Below are 15,757 nucleotides of genomic sequence, written 5' to 3'. Positions count from 1 at the left end.
GTCAGGAGGAGCGTGGGGAGGGTGGGGAGGGCGGCGCGGCAGGGATCACAGAAGACGCCTCGTTCATGTGCTGGGAAAAATATCAATCAACCTGTCCGAGAAGCAAGGCGGTGCCCCGCTGTTTCCTGGGCCGGGTGACACACTAACAGAGCCAGCTGCAGAGGCAATAGGAGACAGCATGTCTCCCGAGGACATCCTGCAGCTGTGAAGTGTCACATGGGATCGTCTCTGAGTGCGGACCACTTTCCTGCCTCACCATGAAGTCCTGCTCCCCAAACAGGCTCTCAGAAACATCGCCGTCTTCTGAAGTCACATACAAATGAAGCCACCCTCTCAGCCAGAGACTCTAAGTCACAACACACACGTGGTCTTATCTTCCCTCCCAGCTACTAAGGAAGCAGGGCTGGAGTCCACTTTGCAATTCAGACCTGAGTGATCCTAGACACACAGGCCGAGTGCTGGCCGTGGAGACACCGCCTGGTTGATACTCCCCTGAGCATCAACCACTGTCTCCTAAGTCTGCCGGCTCTTTTTTCTGGGTTTGGGGTCCCTGTGTGAGGCCTCCTCCGCTGTAATGACTCAGAAGGCTTGGCCTGGTTGGACTCCAGGTCTGTCTCTGGGGTTCTGGCCTGAAGTGGGCTTGGACCCAGTGTTTTACCTTTTGCTGGGCTGAAACGGCAACATGTGGGCCAGACTCTTTTTAAGCAGGCATGGCATCACTAAGTGCTTTGGAACATCAGACAAGTCATTTTGCATTGGACTGGCTCGCCATGTATTGAGGATCCACCTTCTCCAAGGTGACCCGCAGCAGAGGGAGATGACCAGAGCTCACTGGGGCACTTCCTGCTACCCCAGGGCACCTGGTGAGCTGGTGGGAGGAGGGGTGGGGGGGCGGGAGGGGGTGGCATGTGTGCTTACCTGGCTGAGATTGAGAGGCTGTTGCTGCTGGAAGTGTGGTCCTGGCCGCTGTTGCCGGTAGGCAATCGCTCCAGACGAGCTCCCTGAAGAGTGACCGCTGGTGGAGGTCACGTTGCTGGAGGACTTGGACTTGAAGGAGGACGAGTGGTGACTGGTGTTGACTGTGTCGGGAGGAGGAAAAGGGCACAGGTCAGTCACAGGTCCTTGGCTGCCCAGAAGACCCTGCCCTAGGGGGACAACAGTAGTCTTCCGAGGACACAGTCCTGAGACTGGACGATCCCCCATCAGCCACATCGCCCCCAGACTCAGTGATGATGTTGACTCTGGACTGACACCTGGGCTGCAGCTTGTTCCACTGGTTGTGAGCAAACCCTGATGGACTTTAGAATTACTATCTGGTGACACTGAAAAGCCTTAATGGTCGTCTAAGAGGCGAAAGGAGCGCTCTCTGAGGTTCCTTGTGTTCCAGCCAGGGGTGCAGTGGGGGGCCACCTGCCAAGATGCAAAGACGCAGTGACAGATGTAGTAGGGTACAGAAAACTGAGTCTCAAAAAAGGGACTGTGGTCTCTCAGACAGCAAGGAGACCAAGCTAGTCAATCTTAAAGGAAATCAATCCTGAATACTCATTGGAAGGACTGATGCTGAAGCTCCAATACTTTGGTCACCTTATGTGAAGAGCCGACTCACTGAAAAAGACTCTGATGCAGGAAGCATTGAGGGAAAAAGGAGAAGGGGGCAACAGAGGATGAGATGGTTGGATGGCATCACTGACTCAATGGGCATGAGCTTGAGCGAACTCCAGGAGATAGTGAAGGACAAGGAAGCCTGGAGTGCTGCAGTCCTTGGGGTCATGAAAAGTCGGACACAACTTAGCAACTGAACAACAACAATATATCCAGAGGTGGGGGGAACAACCAGAATAAAATGAAGAGGGGGAGGCGGTTTATATTAAAGAAACCATTTCAGTCATTATTGGTGCCAAGTGACCTGTGAAATTCCCAGCAGAGTGGGACTTGTGTCTCCAGGGGGCAAAGTCAGAGAACCACATGCACGGGCACAGGACATATGGAATTGAGAGTGACCGCTTGCCTACCTCTCAGTGTCTCTCCTGACATCAGGTATTCCTGTCCTGAAGCTTTGTCTAGATGAAGAGGAAGTGATCTACGGTGAATGCCAAGAGGCCTTCAGCACAGGGAGTTCGGACACTTGCCAAAAAATGCAGTGTCCTCTGCAGACTCCCTGACTCTAAAACCATCCACATTTGAAGAGCCTCCCAGAGTAGGGACTTTAAGAGAAGACCCCAGTAATAGGAGAAGCGGCAAGACAAACCCAGGACCTCAGAAGGCAGGGCTATTTCTCGTGCTGTCAGTTGTGAGAATTTGGAAGATTTATTGGGGATGAGCATCTTTGGGAAACACAAAAGCCTAATACGGTCTCAATCAGGCACCCTGGGACTGTGAGTGTAAAAAGAGCACATCTGGTCATTGCCAGGTGGAGCTAGTGGCAAAGAATCCGCATGTGAATGCAGGAGATGTGAAGATGCGGGTTCGATTCTTGGGTCTGGAAGATCCCTTGGAGGAGGGCATGGCAACCCACTCTTGCCTGGAGAATCCCATGGACAGGGAAGCCTGGCTTGCTGCAATCCACAGGATCGCAAAGAACCAGATACAACTGAGTGACTGAGCATACTCTGCACTCTGGCTGTTCTAGGGGGTAGGGATACTAACAATTAATGAAGCACACTTGACATAACTGGGTTGGATCAATTCTATTACAAATCCCATGGTGATGAGATCAAAGTCATGATGAGGAGATGCCTGAGGCTGGGGCCGGCAAGAGAGAATGCTGATTAACTGTTGATGGAGACAAAGCTGGAGAGTGAAGGCAAATCGGGAACCTGGGAGCAGGAGACTGGGGAGCACTGAGGGTGACAGGAGCCTCCTACCTGGAGGCAACAGCCACTCCCCCCATCCCCCTGCCCCAGTAGAAGGAGAGCTACCTCGCTGGGAAGGGGCGGGTCCTAGCAGAGACCCCAGATTCAACTGTGTATTGGTGCCCAGTGGCCCTCCCATTCTACCCACTGAAGCGTGAGATGCCCAGGAATTTGTATTCTTCACAAGCTTCCAGGAGAGCAGGAGCCAGCCTGGCCCTGGTGGACATAGCTGACCTGCGTCATGGAATCAGGGTCTGTGCTCAGACCAAACTTGGTTAGACTCTCAAAGGCCCCCAAAACCTGGGGGTGGGGGTGGAGGGAGGTGTTCAGGGGACCCACTGTAGGGTGAAGGATGGAAAGCTGCAGATGTTGGCTATCAGGACAACTTCAGTCTCCATCACTCAGCCATGGGGGCTACTGTGCTGGTGTTCAGCTCCACCCTGACCTGCGGATCACCAGCTGTGCAGGCTGCCTGGGCCCAGATGGGGCCGGCACCTCTCTGCTCCTGTGTCAACGCTCTGGGCACTTTGTGGTAATTATATCTGAGGGAGAAACTCTTAAGTGCAAGGGACCCACAGCTTGAGCCTGTAAGTGAAGAGGTTAGAGAGCTTCAGATGAAATGGATGTGACAGGGCCAGGCCACCATCATCACAGGGACAGGGGTGGGTGGGGGGCTGTGTCAGAGCTTGTCAAGTTGCCAGGGCAGGGGACCCCAGAATCAGGGAAGAGGGTCTTGAAAGAAACCAAGAGACTAAACTAGGAATTTCCTCCTGTGGAGAGAAATGAAGTGACCTCAGAGTGGAGAAGGCAAGTGCTGAAGGTCAAGTTCTTGGGGCATATTTTGGAGCTGGAAGGAGGTATAGAGCTCTCGACCTAAGCCTTGTTGTTCAGTCCCTAAGTCGTGTCCGACTCTTTGTGACCCCATGGACTGCAGCACGCCAGGCTCCCCTGTCCTTCACCATCTCCTGGAGTTTGCTCAAACTCGTGTCCATTGAGTCAGAGATGCCATCCAACCATCTCATTCTCTGTTGTCCCCTTCTCTTGCCCTCCATCTCTCCTAGCTGCTCTCAAAGATCTGCTGCTTGGAACAGGCCTGGGTTCACGGGTAGCCCCTGTGAACAGAGTGCTTCAGATCCCGGGTGAACCCTGGAGGGCCAGCCGCATGGCCGTGGTGGAGTTAATCTCTCTGTGCATCTATTTTCCTATGTGGAAAACTGGGAAAGTAATGGAAACTACGTTAGGGTCGTTGTGAGGATTACCTGAGTTAAAGGACGCAGAATGCTTAGTATCTGGCATGTGTTAGGCTCTTAATGGTGTTAGCTATGGTTGCTGTCTTTATTATTGAGCCCTGTTCCTTGGCTAAGGCTGATGCTCAAGAAACAGATGTCTGCCCCAACTTGGGACCATCAAGTCCTGTCTCCTGGGACAGGGAAACTGGGAGCCTAGGGGTCACTGGGTCAGGGTGATGCAGTGCCCAGAAAGCAGGCATTGGGCCTCCAGTGGCTCAGATCAAGGAGTTCTGTCCCATCCAGGACTTAGTGGTTGACCTTGCCCTCAGTCCTGCATTGTCCTTATGAAAGGGCAGAGTTCGTTCTCTTGCTTTCCAGAAGAACCTTAACTACCCCAAGAGACCTGAGGAGGCTATGTGAGACATTCTCAGGGATCCTTCTGAACTGGGACTCACAGAGAGAGAAAAAGGACCAAAACAAGAATGAAAGAAAATGGACTATTGGCTGCACGGCCTCTGTCTTGCTCTGAGAGGGCTCAGGGAACCCTGGGATCCCCGCAAAGGTTGCGGTTCACACTTTGGCCATAAAGGGGCCGAATGGGCCCCAGGAGGCCGAGGAAGGCTGCTCTCCTGATTCTTCTGAGCTGAGCTAGGAGGGTTGTGCCACTAATGGTGGGTGTCAGTGTTGAGAGACACCACAGGCTGGTGGGCCAACAGGGACCAGAATGACGCTCCTTCCTGCCTCCTGCTGTCACTAGGAAGGCAGGTCCTCACAGGGGAACATACATCTCTTTTTACATCAGGAAATCACTCCACGGGCTTCCCCAGAGATAGCAGCATGAGGTGCTTTAGAACCAGCAGCCTTTCTGAGAATTCTGAGAATAACTTCCTTTTTTTTTTTGGTCCAAAGTATCCCTGAGAGATTCTCATCCCTTCAGCTCTAACAGTCTTTGTGGAAATGTAGTGGGGTGTGTCCTCAAAACTGCCACGGGCGGCCCACAGCGTGACAGGTGATGGTGGAAATGGGCAACGGAATGTGAAAGGGGTGACCAGTGGGCTCCTCAAAGCCGCCTCCATCCACCTCGCTATTGTTCTGGGTCCTGACAGAAAACCGCTGTGTTAGGTGGGGCAAAGCTGGCCTTCGGTTTCCTCACCTGTCTCAACTAGGGGTTGGACCACCTCATCTTAAAGTTTCAGAACTCCCAATTTTGCCAGCACCAAGACCGACAAAACTCTGAGCTGGAAGATGCCTAACCTGTGATGATGTCACCACTCTCTCATGCACCCTCCACTGTGTTTAAAGGCCAAGGGAATTTCAGCATCAGTTACTCACCACCCCGCCTCCACCCCCATCCCCTGCCTTTATGAATTCCCAGAGGACCTGGGTAAGGTCTTTTCTGAGCCAGCTCTTACAGACCACTGTCCTGAATTGTAAAGGGGCCATTACTGCTACGGAGTTTCTCTGAGAGGTCCTGGAACACGGGCATCCTCAATTTACAACACTCATCATCTCATTCTGTAGATTGACAATCTCTGATCAGAAATCCCTGAGGTCAGACACTTTTGAAATCAAGACTTTCAGATTTTATAAGGGAATCTGATACATATTCAACATTTTAGGTTACCCCCAAAGGAGCCTTGGGTACTAACCACATAATAAAAAGAAGTAAATATTTCTGCTATAAAATATGGGGACATTTCACTAAGTGGCACAGATATGACTATGACACAAATAGGAATATGACAAAGGGACTTGCAAACAGCCTCTGGTTAGTTCAGGTCTGGTTTTACCAGTTGAGTTTGCTGTGAACTTAAAATCTGGTTTTCAGAGCTGTTTTGATTTTGGATTACAGATGAAAAAGAATATGTCATTCTCTTCTTGCTGGTCTTAAGGTTTTCAACAAGATAGTCTTGACACCTTCACTGTTAAGCAGGAGAGCCCCTCACACCAAGATGTGTGCATTTAAGGCTGTAATCTTTATAAATGGGCTATATGCAGGTGACCTGAGGACTTAAGGGTGTGAGGTAAGGAGAGGCTTGAGGAGTCAATGCCCAGATTCTTAACTTTCAGATGTGTCTTTTCCTAAATGGGTGCACTGGCCCTAGGACCCACTGGTTCCCTTACCCGCCTTCTCTCTCGCATTCACCCCTCTTACAAAAGAAAGTCTCCCTTCTTACTCTCCTGAATGTTTGCACTGCCACCAGGTGTGAGAAACCTAAGGGGTGCCCAAATGGAATAATTCCAGAACATTTGGTTCCTGAGAACGGTCCCTTGAGAGCAAAGAAAGCCACCCTCAGTAGGAAACACTGAGGGCTGACCAGGCTTGTTCCCACTCAGGCGACAAACTCTTTGCTAACTCCCCACCCACCCATCCATCCATCCATGAGATACAGTTTAGAAATGAGGCAGCCATCATCACAGGGAGAACTTTTTGTGACAGATATGAGGTCATCTCTGGCCGCCTGGGCTGGCAACAAGGAATCTTCTCAAACAGGATCCTTGGTGAAGATCTACTAACCACCCACTCCCCAGACCCAGGGCTTATTAAGTGCTCCTGTAACAAGATTTCGAGCCGCAGGAAGCAGAAAACCAGCCTCCAGAGAGATGCTCCTGGCAGCTCCGCCCCCGAATTACCTGGCCCCAGGCTGTCACACTCCACCAGCACCTCGCTGGCCTGTGTTTTCAGGGGGGGCACGATGATGGTCCGGGGGTTCCCTGTGCAGTGCGGCTCCAGGCTCCCCTTGGTGTCAAAGGTGGTGGTGGTGTGCCCGGCGCGGTGCTGCACGGAGTAGGGGCTGGTGTTGCTGGAGGAGTCGGAGTAGGGAGAGTCGTGGACCGTGACACAGCTGATGACGTTTTTTCTCTGCTTGGAGACAGTGCTGGAAACGCAAAGGGAGAAACCAGGACGGTGAGAGGCTGTGCGGTGAGACACCTGACTGGCCGGGCAGAGCCGCACTTGCGGGCAGGGGCAGAGAGGCAGAGCAGGAGAGAGGGTAGGAATGTGACTTCTGTTCTCGAGAACCCTGATGGGGAAACCCAGGCGTCACCAGTCTCACCGGCGGGGGTGGGGGTGGGGATGACGTGAGGACAAGAGAAGGGGCTGGAGTGGGGCCCACAGAAGCTTCTGGAAATGGAGTGAGAGAACCTTCTGGGCAGGCCTGGGCTCTCCCCCATGCAGCAGGGCTCAGCAGACCTGCGGGGGAAGCACTGGCAGCCCAGAGCTCTGGGGCAGCTGTCCACTAAAAAACAGGCATGACCTAGAAACTGAGTTATCTTTTGTGTGGTGGGAATTCCTAATCCTTTGGACCGCTTGGAGATCAAACCAGTCAATCCTAAAGGAAATCAACCCTGAATATTTACTGGAAGGACTGATGCTGAAGCTGAAGCTCCAATCCTTTGGCCCCCTGATGTGAAGAGCCAACTCACTGGAAAAGACCCTGATGCTGGGAAAGATTAAGGGCAAGAGGAGAAGGGGATGGTAGAGATGAGATGGTTGGCTGGCATCACTGACTCAATGGACATGAATTTGAGCAAACTCTGGGAGATAGTGAAGGACAGGGAAGCCTGGCGTGCTGCAGTCCATGGGGTTGCAAAGAGTCAGACACAAATGAACGACTACACAACAATGACCTAGGACTTGGGAGGCTGAGAGACAGCATCTCAAACGATCCTGAGATAACTGTTCCGAGGAGGTAGGGGGAGGAATCAGGTTATACAGCAGTTTGTAGCAAGGGGCAAGTAGTCCGAACATCAAAAGATTATTGTTAATTAAGGAAAAATAGCTAGGTTGTGACATCCCTGTTTACTATGGCAGGAAATACTCCATTCGACATTACATCTGGAGGCCCAAAACTTGTTTACTGATAAGGCAGGAGATATTCCAATTCACACAGCGCCCTCTGAGCCACCAGGGAGGGACAGAAAAGCACACAGAGCGCCCAGCCAGACCCCGGCAGCCCGAGGCTGTGGTGTGGGAGAAAAACGCCCCTGGGAAGGAAGAGCATGAGCTTTATTAGGCGTGGGGCCTGGGAGACCCCACCGATTTAGGCAAGAGAGGATAAGACATCCAAGAGGGGCTGGGATGCAGTGAGAGGGATGGGAAAGTGAGGTGCTGACCCCGCTAATCCCACACACAGCTGAGGAATCGGAGCTGGACCCTACAGCCTCAGCCACCTCTCTGCTCTGAGACTGGGAGGGGCGATGGCTTTGCCGTGCAGGCCACCCAAGACCCCCAGGTCCCCATCTCAGGGAAGTCCCGACCCTCCTACAGCTTCTCCACTGCCGGGCTGAGGGTGGGGTGGCGGTAAAAGATGCCTGTGAGAGTGCTGCTCTGAACCCCTGGTCTTCGTTCTAGCACCGAGACTTCATATACTGCTGGGGAGGAACACACTCTGCCTGGCTCTGGCCCAGCACATTTCTTTTTTCCTGAGATATTTATGTTTGTCACTTTGGGAACGAATTCTGTCTGCCTCCCAGCTCAGTGAGAGGCTGGTGGGATGACAGATACGGAATTGCTTGCTTATTGTGAAAGGTGTAAAAATGGATCACATCTATTTTTGTATATTGATCATCTATTTTTAAGAAATATCGATTGCCTAAGTAAGATGGTCAGTGTCCAACCACTTGGCTAAGAAGCCAGTATTTATAGAGCGCCTAATGGAGCCACAATACTGCCACCTCCCAACCCAGGTGTCTTCCCCAAGGTCACACAGCCAGTGACAGCCAGATTCCAAGACTGATCTCTGCCCCACCCCTGAGGGCAGTGGAGAAATGAGAAACTGGAGCCCCAGGAGGCCTGATGTCTTGCTCCCTGAAGCGTGCACTGCGCACATCTGGGCTGGATAATTCCTCCTGGGGCTGTACCTTCTGTCCCTCCTGGATCAGGGTGGAAGGGCCCCTCTCTGCGTCTGTGGGTGAGGACACAGGCCCAGCAGACAGATGTCTAACTTCAGCAAGTGTTGGTGGCCTTGGGTGACTGTTCAAGCTCCAAGCGATTCAATCTCCTTACCAGTAAGATGTAGATAATAATAGTACCTACATCACAGGCTTGTTTTGAGACTCAAATGAGAAAATACACAGAAAGTATTTTGAACGGTACACAACACAGAGTAAGTATTCTAAGAAAACTAGCTTCTATTATTAGTGTTACCTCATTTAACATGTGAAAACAGGTTTGCAGGCAAAAAATATCTCTAGGCAAAGTGAGTACTATGAAGGTAACAGACTTTCTGGAAAAGTTTCCAGTCTAGGAATAAACCAGAAGACTGATAGGAAAGAAGTTAAAACTCATCAGTTAGAATCCTTGGCAATCTATGCTAGGTGCTACAGGGAATTTCTGTATAAAGAAATATAATAGGTGTCTCCACCCTAGGAGATGATTAAAATCTCAGTGAAGGATTGTATAAAAACATGACATGTTACACGCTAAAAGTTTTAAAATAATCAGTTAAAGAGAAAGGATGTCATAAAGGCTTCCATGATGAACTGTCAAGTGAGCTGTGCAGACGATAATTAAGAACTCAGAAGAAGGCAAGGAATGAACTGATTGCATATACTTATAGTTCTTCATTCTAACTGATAAAATGGCTGTATCTTAATTAAGAAAAACTACATGCACGCATGCTCAGTCATGTCCGACTCTCCGACCCCAATGGACTGTAACCCACCAGGCTCCTCTGTCCATGGGATTATCCTGTCAAGAATATTGGAGTGGGCTGCCATTTCCTCCTGCAGGGGATAAAGAACTACACTTTCTACTTATAACTGCTGAAATGCAAAAGGCCCACATGCTTGTTGCTCAAACACAGTTTGAGGTAACAGTCACTGTATGACCCAGTGATTCTGGTCTAGGTAAGTACAAAACGGAGTTGAAAGCCAAAACAGACACTTGTATGCTAACGTTCACTGCTGTAGCAATCACCATAGCCAAAAGGTGGAAATAGCTTCAGTGCCCATGAGCTGATCACAGAATAGTATTCAGCCATAAAAATGAATAAAGTTCTGATACATGCTACAATATGGATGAATCTTGAAAATGTTACGCTAAGTGAAATAAGCCGGACACAAAAGGACAGATATTGTGTGATTCCACTTATACAAGATTCCTAGAATAGGCAAATTCATAGAGACAGAATGTAAATTAGAGGTTGGGTACCAGGGGCTGGGGGGTGGGGAGAAGAGTTTGAGGAGTTGCTGCTTAATGGTACAAAGTTTCTGCTTGAGGTGATGGAAAAGTTTTGGAAATAGTGATGGCTGTACACAGTGAATGTATTTAGTGTCACTGAACTGTACACTTAAAAATGGTTAAAGTGGCAAACTTTATTATTTATATATAGAGAGATGGGAATACCAGACCAACTGACCTGCCTCTTGAGAAACCTGTATGCAGGTCAGGAAGCAACAGTTAGAACTGGACATGGAAAAACCGAATGGTTCCAAATAGGAAAAGGAGTATGTCAAGGCTGTATATTGTCACTCAGCTTATTTAACTTATGCAGAGTACATCATGAGAAACACTAGGCTGGATGAAGCACAAGCTGGAATCAAGATCGCTGGGAGAAATATCAATAACCGCAGATATGCAGATGACACCACTCTTATGGCAGAAAGTGAAGAGGAACTAAAGAGCCTCTTGATGAAGGTGAAAGACGAGAGTGAAAAAGTTGGCTTGAGGCTCAATATTCAGAAACCTAAGATCATAGCATCTGGTCCCATCACTTCATGGCAAATAGATGGGGAAACAGTGGAAACAGTGTCAGACGTTATTTTTGGGGGCTCCAAAATCACTGCAGATGGTGATTGCAACCATGCATGATATGAAAAGACGCTTACTCCTTGGAAGGAAAGTTATGACCAACCTAGACAGCATATTAAAAAGCAGGGATATACTTTGTCAACAAAAGTCCGTCTAGTCAAGGCTATGGTTTTTCCAATAGTCATGTATGGATGTGAGAGTTGGACTATAAAGAAAGCTAAGCACCAAAGAATTGATGCTTTTGAACTGTGGTGTTGGAGAAGACTCTTGAGAGTCCCTTGGACTGCAAGGAGATCCAACCAGTCCATCCTAAAGGAGATCAGTCCTGGTGTTCATTGGAAGGACTGATATTGAAGCTGAAGTGCCAATCCTTTGGGCACCTGATGCGAAGAGCTGACTCATTTGAAAAGACCCTGATGCTGGGGAAGATTGAGGGCAGGACGAGAAGGGGACGACAGAGGACGAGATGGCTGGATGGCATCACTGACTCAATGGACATGAGTTTGGGTAAATTCTGGGAGTTGGTGATGGACAGGGAGGCCTGGCGTGCTGCAGTTCATGGGGTTGCAAAGAGTCGGCCAGGACTGAGCAACTGAACTGAACCTGAGTGGCACAACTGAAAAAAAAAAATGCAATAGGCCCCAAACCACTTAATTGTACACTTTAAATGGGTGAACTCTATGGTACGCAAATTATCTCTCAAGTTTTAATGTCCATGTGCTTATTCAGGGACAAGAAAGCAAATGGGACTTACAAGGTAGGTGGGGATGAACAACTCAGATGTGGCAGAAGAACTAGAAAGTGGGGCACCAGGGAAAGATCCCCAAGCCTCCAAAGTAGGGACATGAACTCTGAGAGCAACAAGAGTTCTGGAAAGCTGTGGGAATGGGAAGGAGCACTGGGGCTTTCCTGATGGCTCAGCAGTAAAGAATCCGCCTGCAATGCAGGAGAAACCGGAGACTCGGGTTCGATCTCTGGGTTGGAAAGATCCTCTGGAGGAGGCAATGACAACCCACTCCAGTATTCTTGCCTGAAAATCCATGGACAGAAGAGCCTGATGGGCTACAGTCCAGGGAGTGGCAAAGAGTTGGACACGACTGAGTGACTAACCCACAACACGCTGGGAGGAAGGGGAGCTGCCTTAAAAAAAAAAAAAACAAACTGGTGGAAGAAGCCACAGCTGCTCTCTGTGGGTGGTGGGGCGGGCCTGGGAGCAGTTTGTAGTGTAATAAGATGTTATTAGAGGAAACGCCCCCAGCTCTAACCCCCCTGATTCCTGGCACCATCACAAAATGCTCCCAGGACCAGGGTCAGCGCTGGGAGACTGTGAGCATGCGGCTACCCTGCCCCGCCCTTCACTCTCCACTTCGGTCACAGCCAGTTCCGCCTGATTAAATGACACACACACGGTGACTCATCTGGTCACCTCCCTAAACGCAGAAATGTTCTGCTGCAGGGCACAGACTCTGGGTGGTGGACCCCATGTGAAGGACAGAGGCTGGCTGTTGCCAAATGTGTCCTCAGAGCTGGCGCTCTAGGCCTGGTGTGGCTGTCCATGTTATTGGTGTGACCTTGGGCAGTGGCCTGGATATACTGGGGTGACCGTGGATGTCCCTCCAGCTCTAACCTGCTATGAAATTGTTAGGGAGAGTGGCCTTAAAGGGGCCATTTGTGGTCCCCTAAATATTTATTATTAAAGACATTTAAAAGAGGATTTGCTTTACTCTAATTTGAAGAGAAAATAAATCCTTTCAGTAAGTGTATTTTTCACGGAGACCCAGACCAAGACAATCCCTGCTGACTACATATCCTCCTTAGGTTCTGAGTAGTCTATTAAATAGGCTTCCCCGGTGGCTCAGATGGTAAAGAATCTGCCTCCAATGCAGGAGACATGGGTTTGATCCCTGGGTCAGGAAGATCCACTGGAGAAGGAAATGGCCACCCACTCTAGTATTCTTGCCTGGAGAATTCCATGGACAGAGGAGCCTGGAAGGCTACAGTTCATGAGGTCACAAAGAGTCAGACATGACTGAGGGACTAACACACAAATAGAAAATGGGCAAATTAAACACACATACCCCACCCCAGTAAATTTGGCCAAGCTATAACCAAATTCAAGGTGGACATACTCGGAATTCTTTACTCAAGTTTAGAAATTGCGGAGAAGCTTCAGCTCAATACGAGTAAGAATTTTCTGACAACTGGAATTATCTGAACATACAGTGGGCCAATTCGTGAACCAGTGAGCTTCCTGTCACTGGAGGATGGCTTTCTGGCAAGAGTCTTATAAAGCTGACAGCTGATCTAGATGACCCCTCAGAACTGAAAGTCGTCTTCTAATGGAAACCTAACAGGTAGTGAGTCTTCCCACCAAAGAGGTAGAGGAATTCTGCGTGTCATTTTCTTGATATCTATCAGGAGTGTGGGATAAAACCTCTCGGAGCTCTTCAGGGATTCCTCCCTATTTTTTCGGAGCTGGAAGTCCCTATGCCTGACGAGCAGACAGGTACAACACAGTCTGATGCTGATATACCTAAATTTTCGGGTTTACATGTGACAGGTTTGGAAGAGGTGAATTAATTTGATAGCTCTGTTTCTAATCTCTTCTATTGTTAGAATCTCTATGCTCTACTTGATGTACTATGCAGATTAAAGAACAAAAGGGAAGCTGTTAAATGAGTCAATTTAAAAATGAGCACGCATTTGACACGACGACTTCGGATTCTTTTAGCTCCTCCATGTCGATTCTGCTGGGATTCACCCCACGACAGTGTCTAATTATTATTGATAGCTTATCAATCCTATTATGAATTGGTTAATGGAAGTGAGACAGACAGTGACAAGAGTAGAATGAGAAATCCTTGCTTAAATGCCCTCGACAGAACGTCACTTCTGAATAAGGAACAAAGCTGCCGGAGTTCACGACTGCATTGTGTTGCCATGGCAATAGATGATTTTCATCATTTTCAAGTGATGAAAAGAAACAAGGAGCTAAGAAGCAAAGAAATCAGCCCCAATGGAGAAAACATGGCTGGAGAATCAGACACAATTCTGTGACCCCTTCTCTGTAAGACCCTACCTGGAATATGCTTCTGATTTCCATCTGCCGGTCAATTCCATCCTGCAAGACCAGAGTCAAAACTCATCTCCACCAATGAACCTTCCATGCCATAATCAACACTGTAGGTGAAAACTGCTCTTCTATTATTATGACACTGATTACTGAAACATAGATAATGTTTACTGAATGCACAACTACTGTTCAAAGTCCTTTACATGTTTTATCCCCTTGAATCCTCACAGCCAGACTATGAGGTGGAGAAAATGATAACTTTCGAGAACAGGAAAATGGTGGGTGCTTTAGGTCACTTGGATGTTCAAGGTCACATAGCTGGTTGGGGACAGAGCTGGGCTGGAACCAAGTGCTAGCATTCTTCTGCTCCTTTTTCTTTTTGTGACTGAGTGTGGTCTTAGTTTATTTAAAACTTTTAATTTTATTGTGGTAAGAATATGCAACATGAGATCTACTTTCTTAAAATTTTAAGTATACAATCAGTGACGCTGTATAGCAGATCTCTGAAGCTTATTCACTGTAACTGAGATTTATGCCTGTTGATTAGCGACTGCCCATGTCCCCCTACCCACAGCCCCTGACAACTGAGATTTAATTCTTTGATTCTGTGAATTAGACTATTTTAGATAGCTCACATATGAGGTCGCATACTGCACATTTTCCTTCTTTTTAAGGCTGAATAGCATCCCACTGTATGCACAGGTCACATTTTCTTTATCCATTCATCTGATGGACACTTAGGTTGCTTCTACTTCTTGGCTACTGTGACTGATGCTGCAGTCAACATGGGAGCGTAGGTATCTCTTTGAGGTTCTGATTTTAATTCTTTTGGATAAACACTCAGAAGTGGGACTGCTAGATCACATGGCAGTTCTGTTTTTCACTTTTTGGTTGTGCCCCACAGAATGTGGGATCTTAGTTCTCTGACCGGGGATCGAGCCTGCACCTCCTGCATTGGAAGCATGGAGTCTTAACCACTGGACTACCTGAGAAGTCCCTATTTTTAATTTTTTTGAGGAACCTCCACACTGTTTTCCGTAGTAGCTACACCAACTTATATTCCCACCAGCAGTGTAGAAGACTTCCAATGTCTCCACTTTCTCCATCCACACTTATCAGCTTTTGTCTTTTTGGTAACAGCCATCCTGCCACGTGTGAGGTGATATCACACCATGGTTTTGCTTTGCATTTCCCTGATTATGAGGGAGGCTGAGCACTTTTCATATGGCTGCTGGTACATCTTCTTTTAAGTAAACTCTGTCCAAATCCTTAGCCACTTTTAAATTCGGTTACTGTTTTTTTTTTCCTGTTGCATTGTCCAGAGCCTGCACTCCCTCTTCATCACCAGCTACACAGCTCCTCCTATCCATGAGCACTGAGAATGTAAGGCAACTGAGAGTCCTCCTTTGGGTTCCACCAGGGGCCAAGTCGGCGGCAGAGGCATGGGGCGTGGGACTGTTCGCAAGGACAGCTGCCCAGTGATGGAGATGACAGCTGCTGGCCCAGCCACCTGCATGGGGGTGCGAGCTGTTCACTGTGCTGTTCCCACTCCCTCTCCACCCAGCCAGAGAGAAATGGCCAACAGCCTTTAACTAGCTCTGCACGTGAGTGGAGGGGCTGGGGTGCCAATGCCACCAGGCCAGCGTGCTCCTTCCGATGTATCACGCGGCTTCCAATTTAAAGAAAGCTGAGCACCAAAGACTTGATGCTTTCGAACTATGGTGTTGGAGAGGACTCTTGAGAGTCCTTTGGACAGGAAGGAGATCCAACCAGTCCATCCGAAAGGAAATCAGTCCTGAATATTCATTGGAAGGATTGATGCTGAAGCTGAAACTCCAATAGTTTGGCC

General features: G+C 48.8%; 1 protein-coding gene across 4 annotated transcripts in view; it reads right to left on the bottom strand.

Annotated features, from left to right (window-relative positions):
• The window catches only part of HIPK2 (homeodomain interacting protein kinase 2), a 206,734-nt gene that overhangs the window by 12,426 nt on the left and 178,551 nt on the right, over positions 1-15,757 (bottom strand). For all 4 annotated transcript variants that reach the window (XM_018046873.1, XM_018046874.1, XM_018046875.1 and 1 more), the window contains exons 13-14: positions 6,716-6,960; positions 919-1,079 (exon numbers count right to left, since the gene is read on the bottom strand). In XM_018046873.1, the coding sequence (XP_017902362.1) occupies positions 919-1,079; positions 6,716-6,960 (406 nt within the window). The remainder of the gene's footprint in view (positions 1-918; positions 1,080-6,715; positions 6,961-15,757) is intronic.

The sequence above is a fragment of the Capra hircus genome, chromosome 4 (assembly GCF_001704415.2).
Source record: "Capra hircus breed San Clemente chromosome 4, ASM170441v1, whole genome shotgun sequence".
Lineage (NCBI taxonomy): Eukaryota > Metazoa > Chordata > Mammalia > Artiodactyla > Bovidae > Capra > Capra hircus.
Note: the sequence above shows the minus strand (reverse complement) of the source record. Positions and strands in the feature narration are given on the sequence as shown.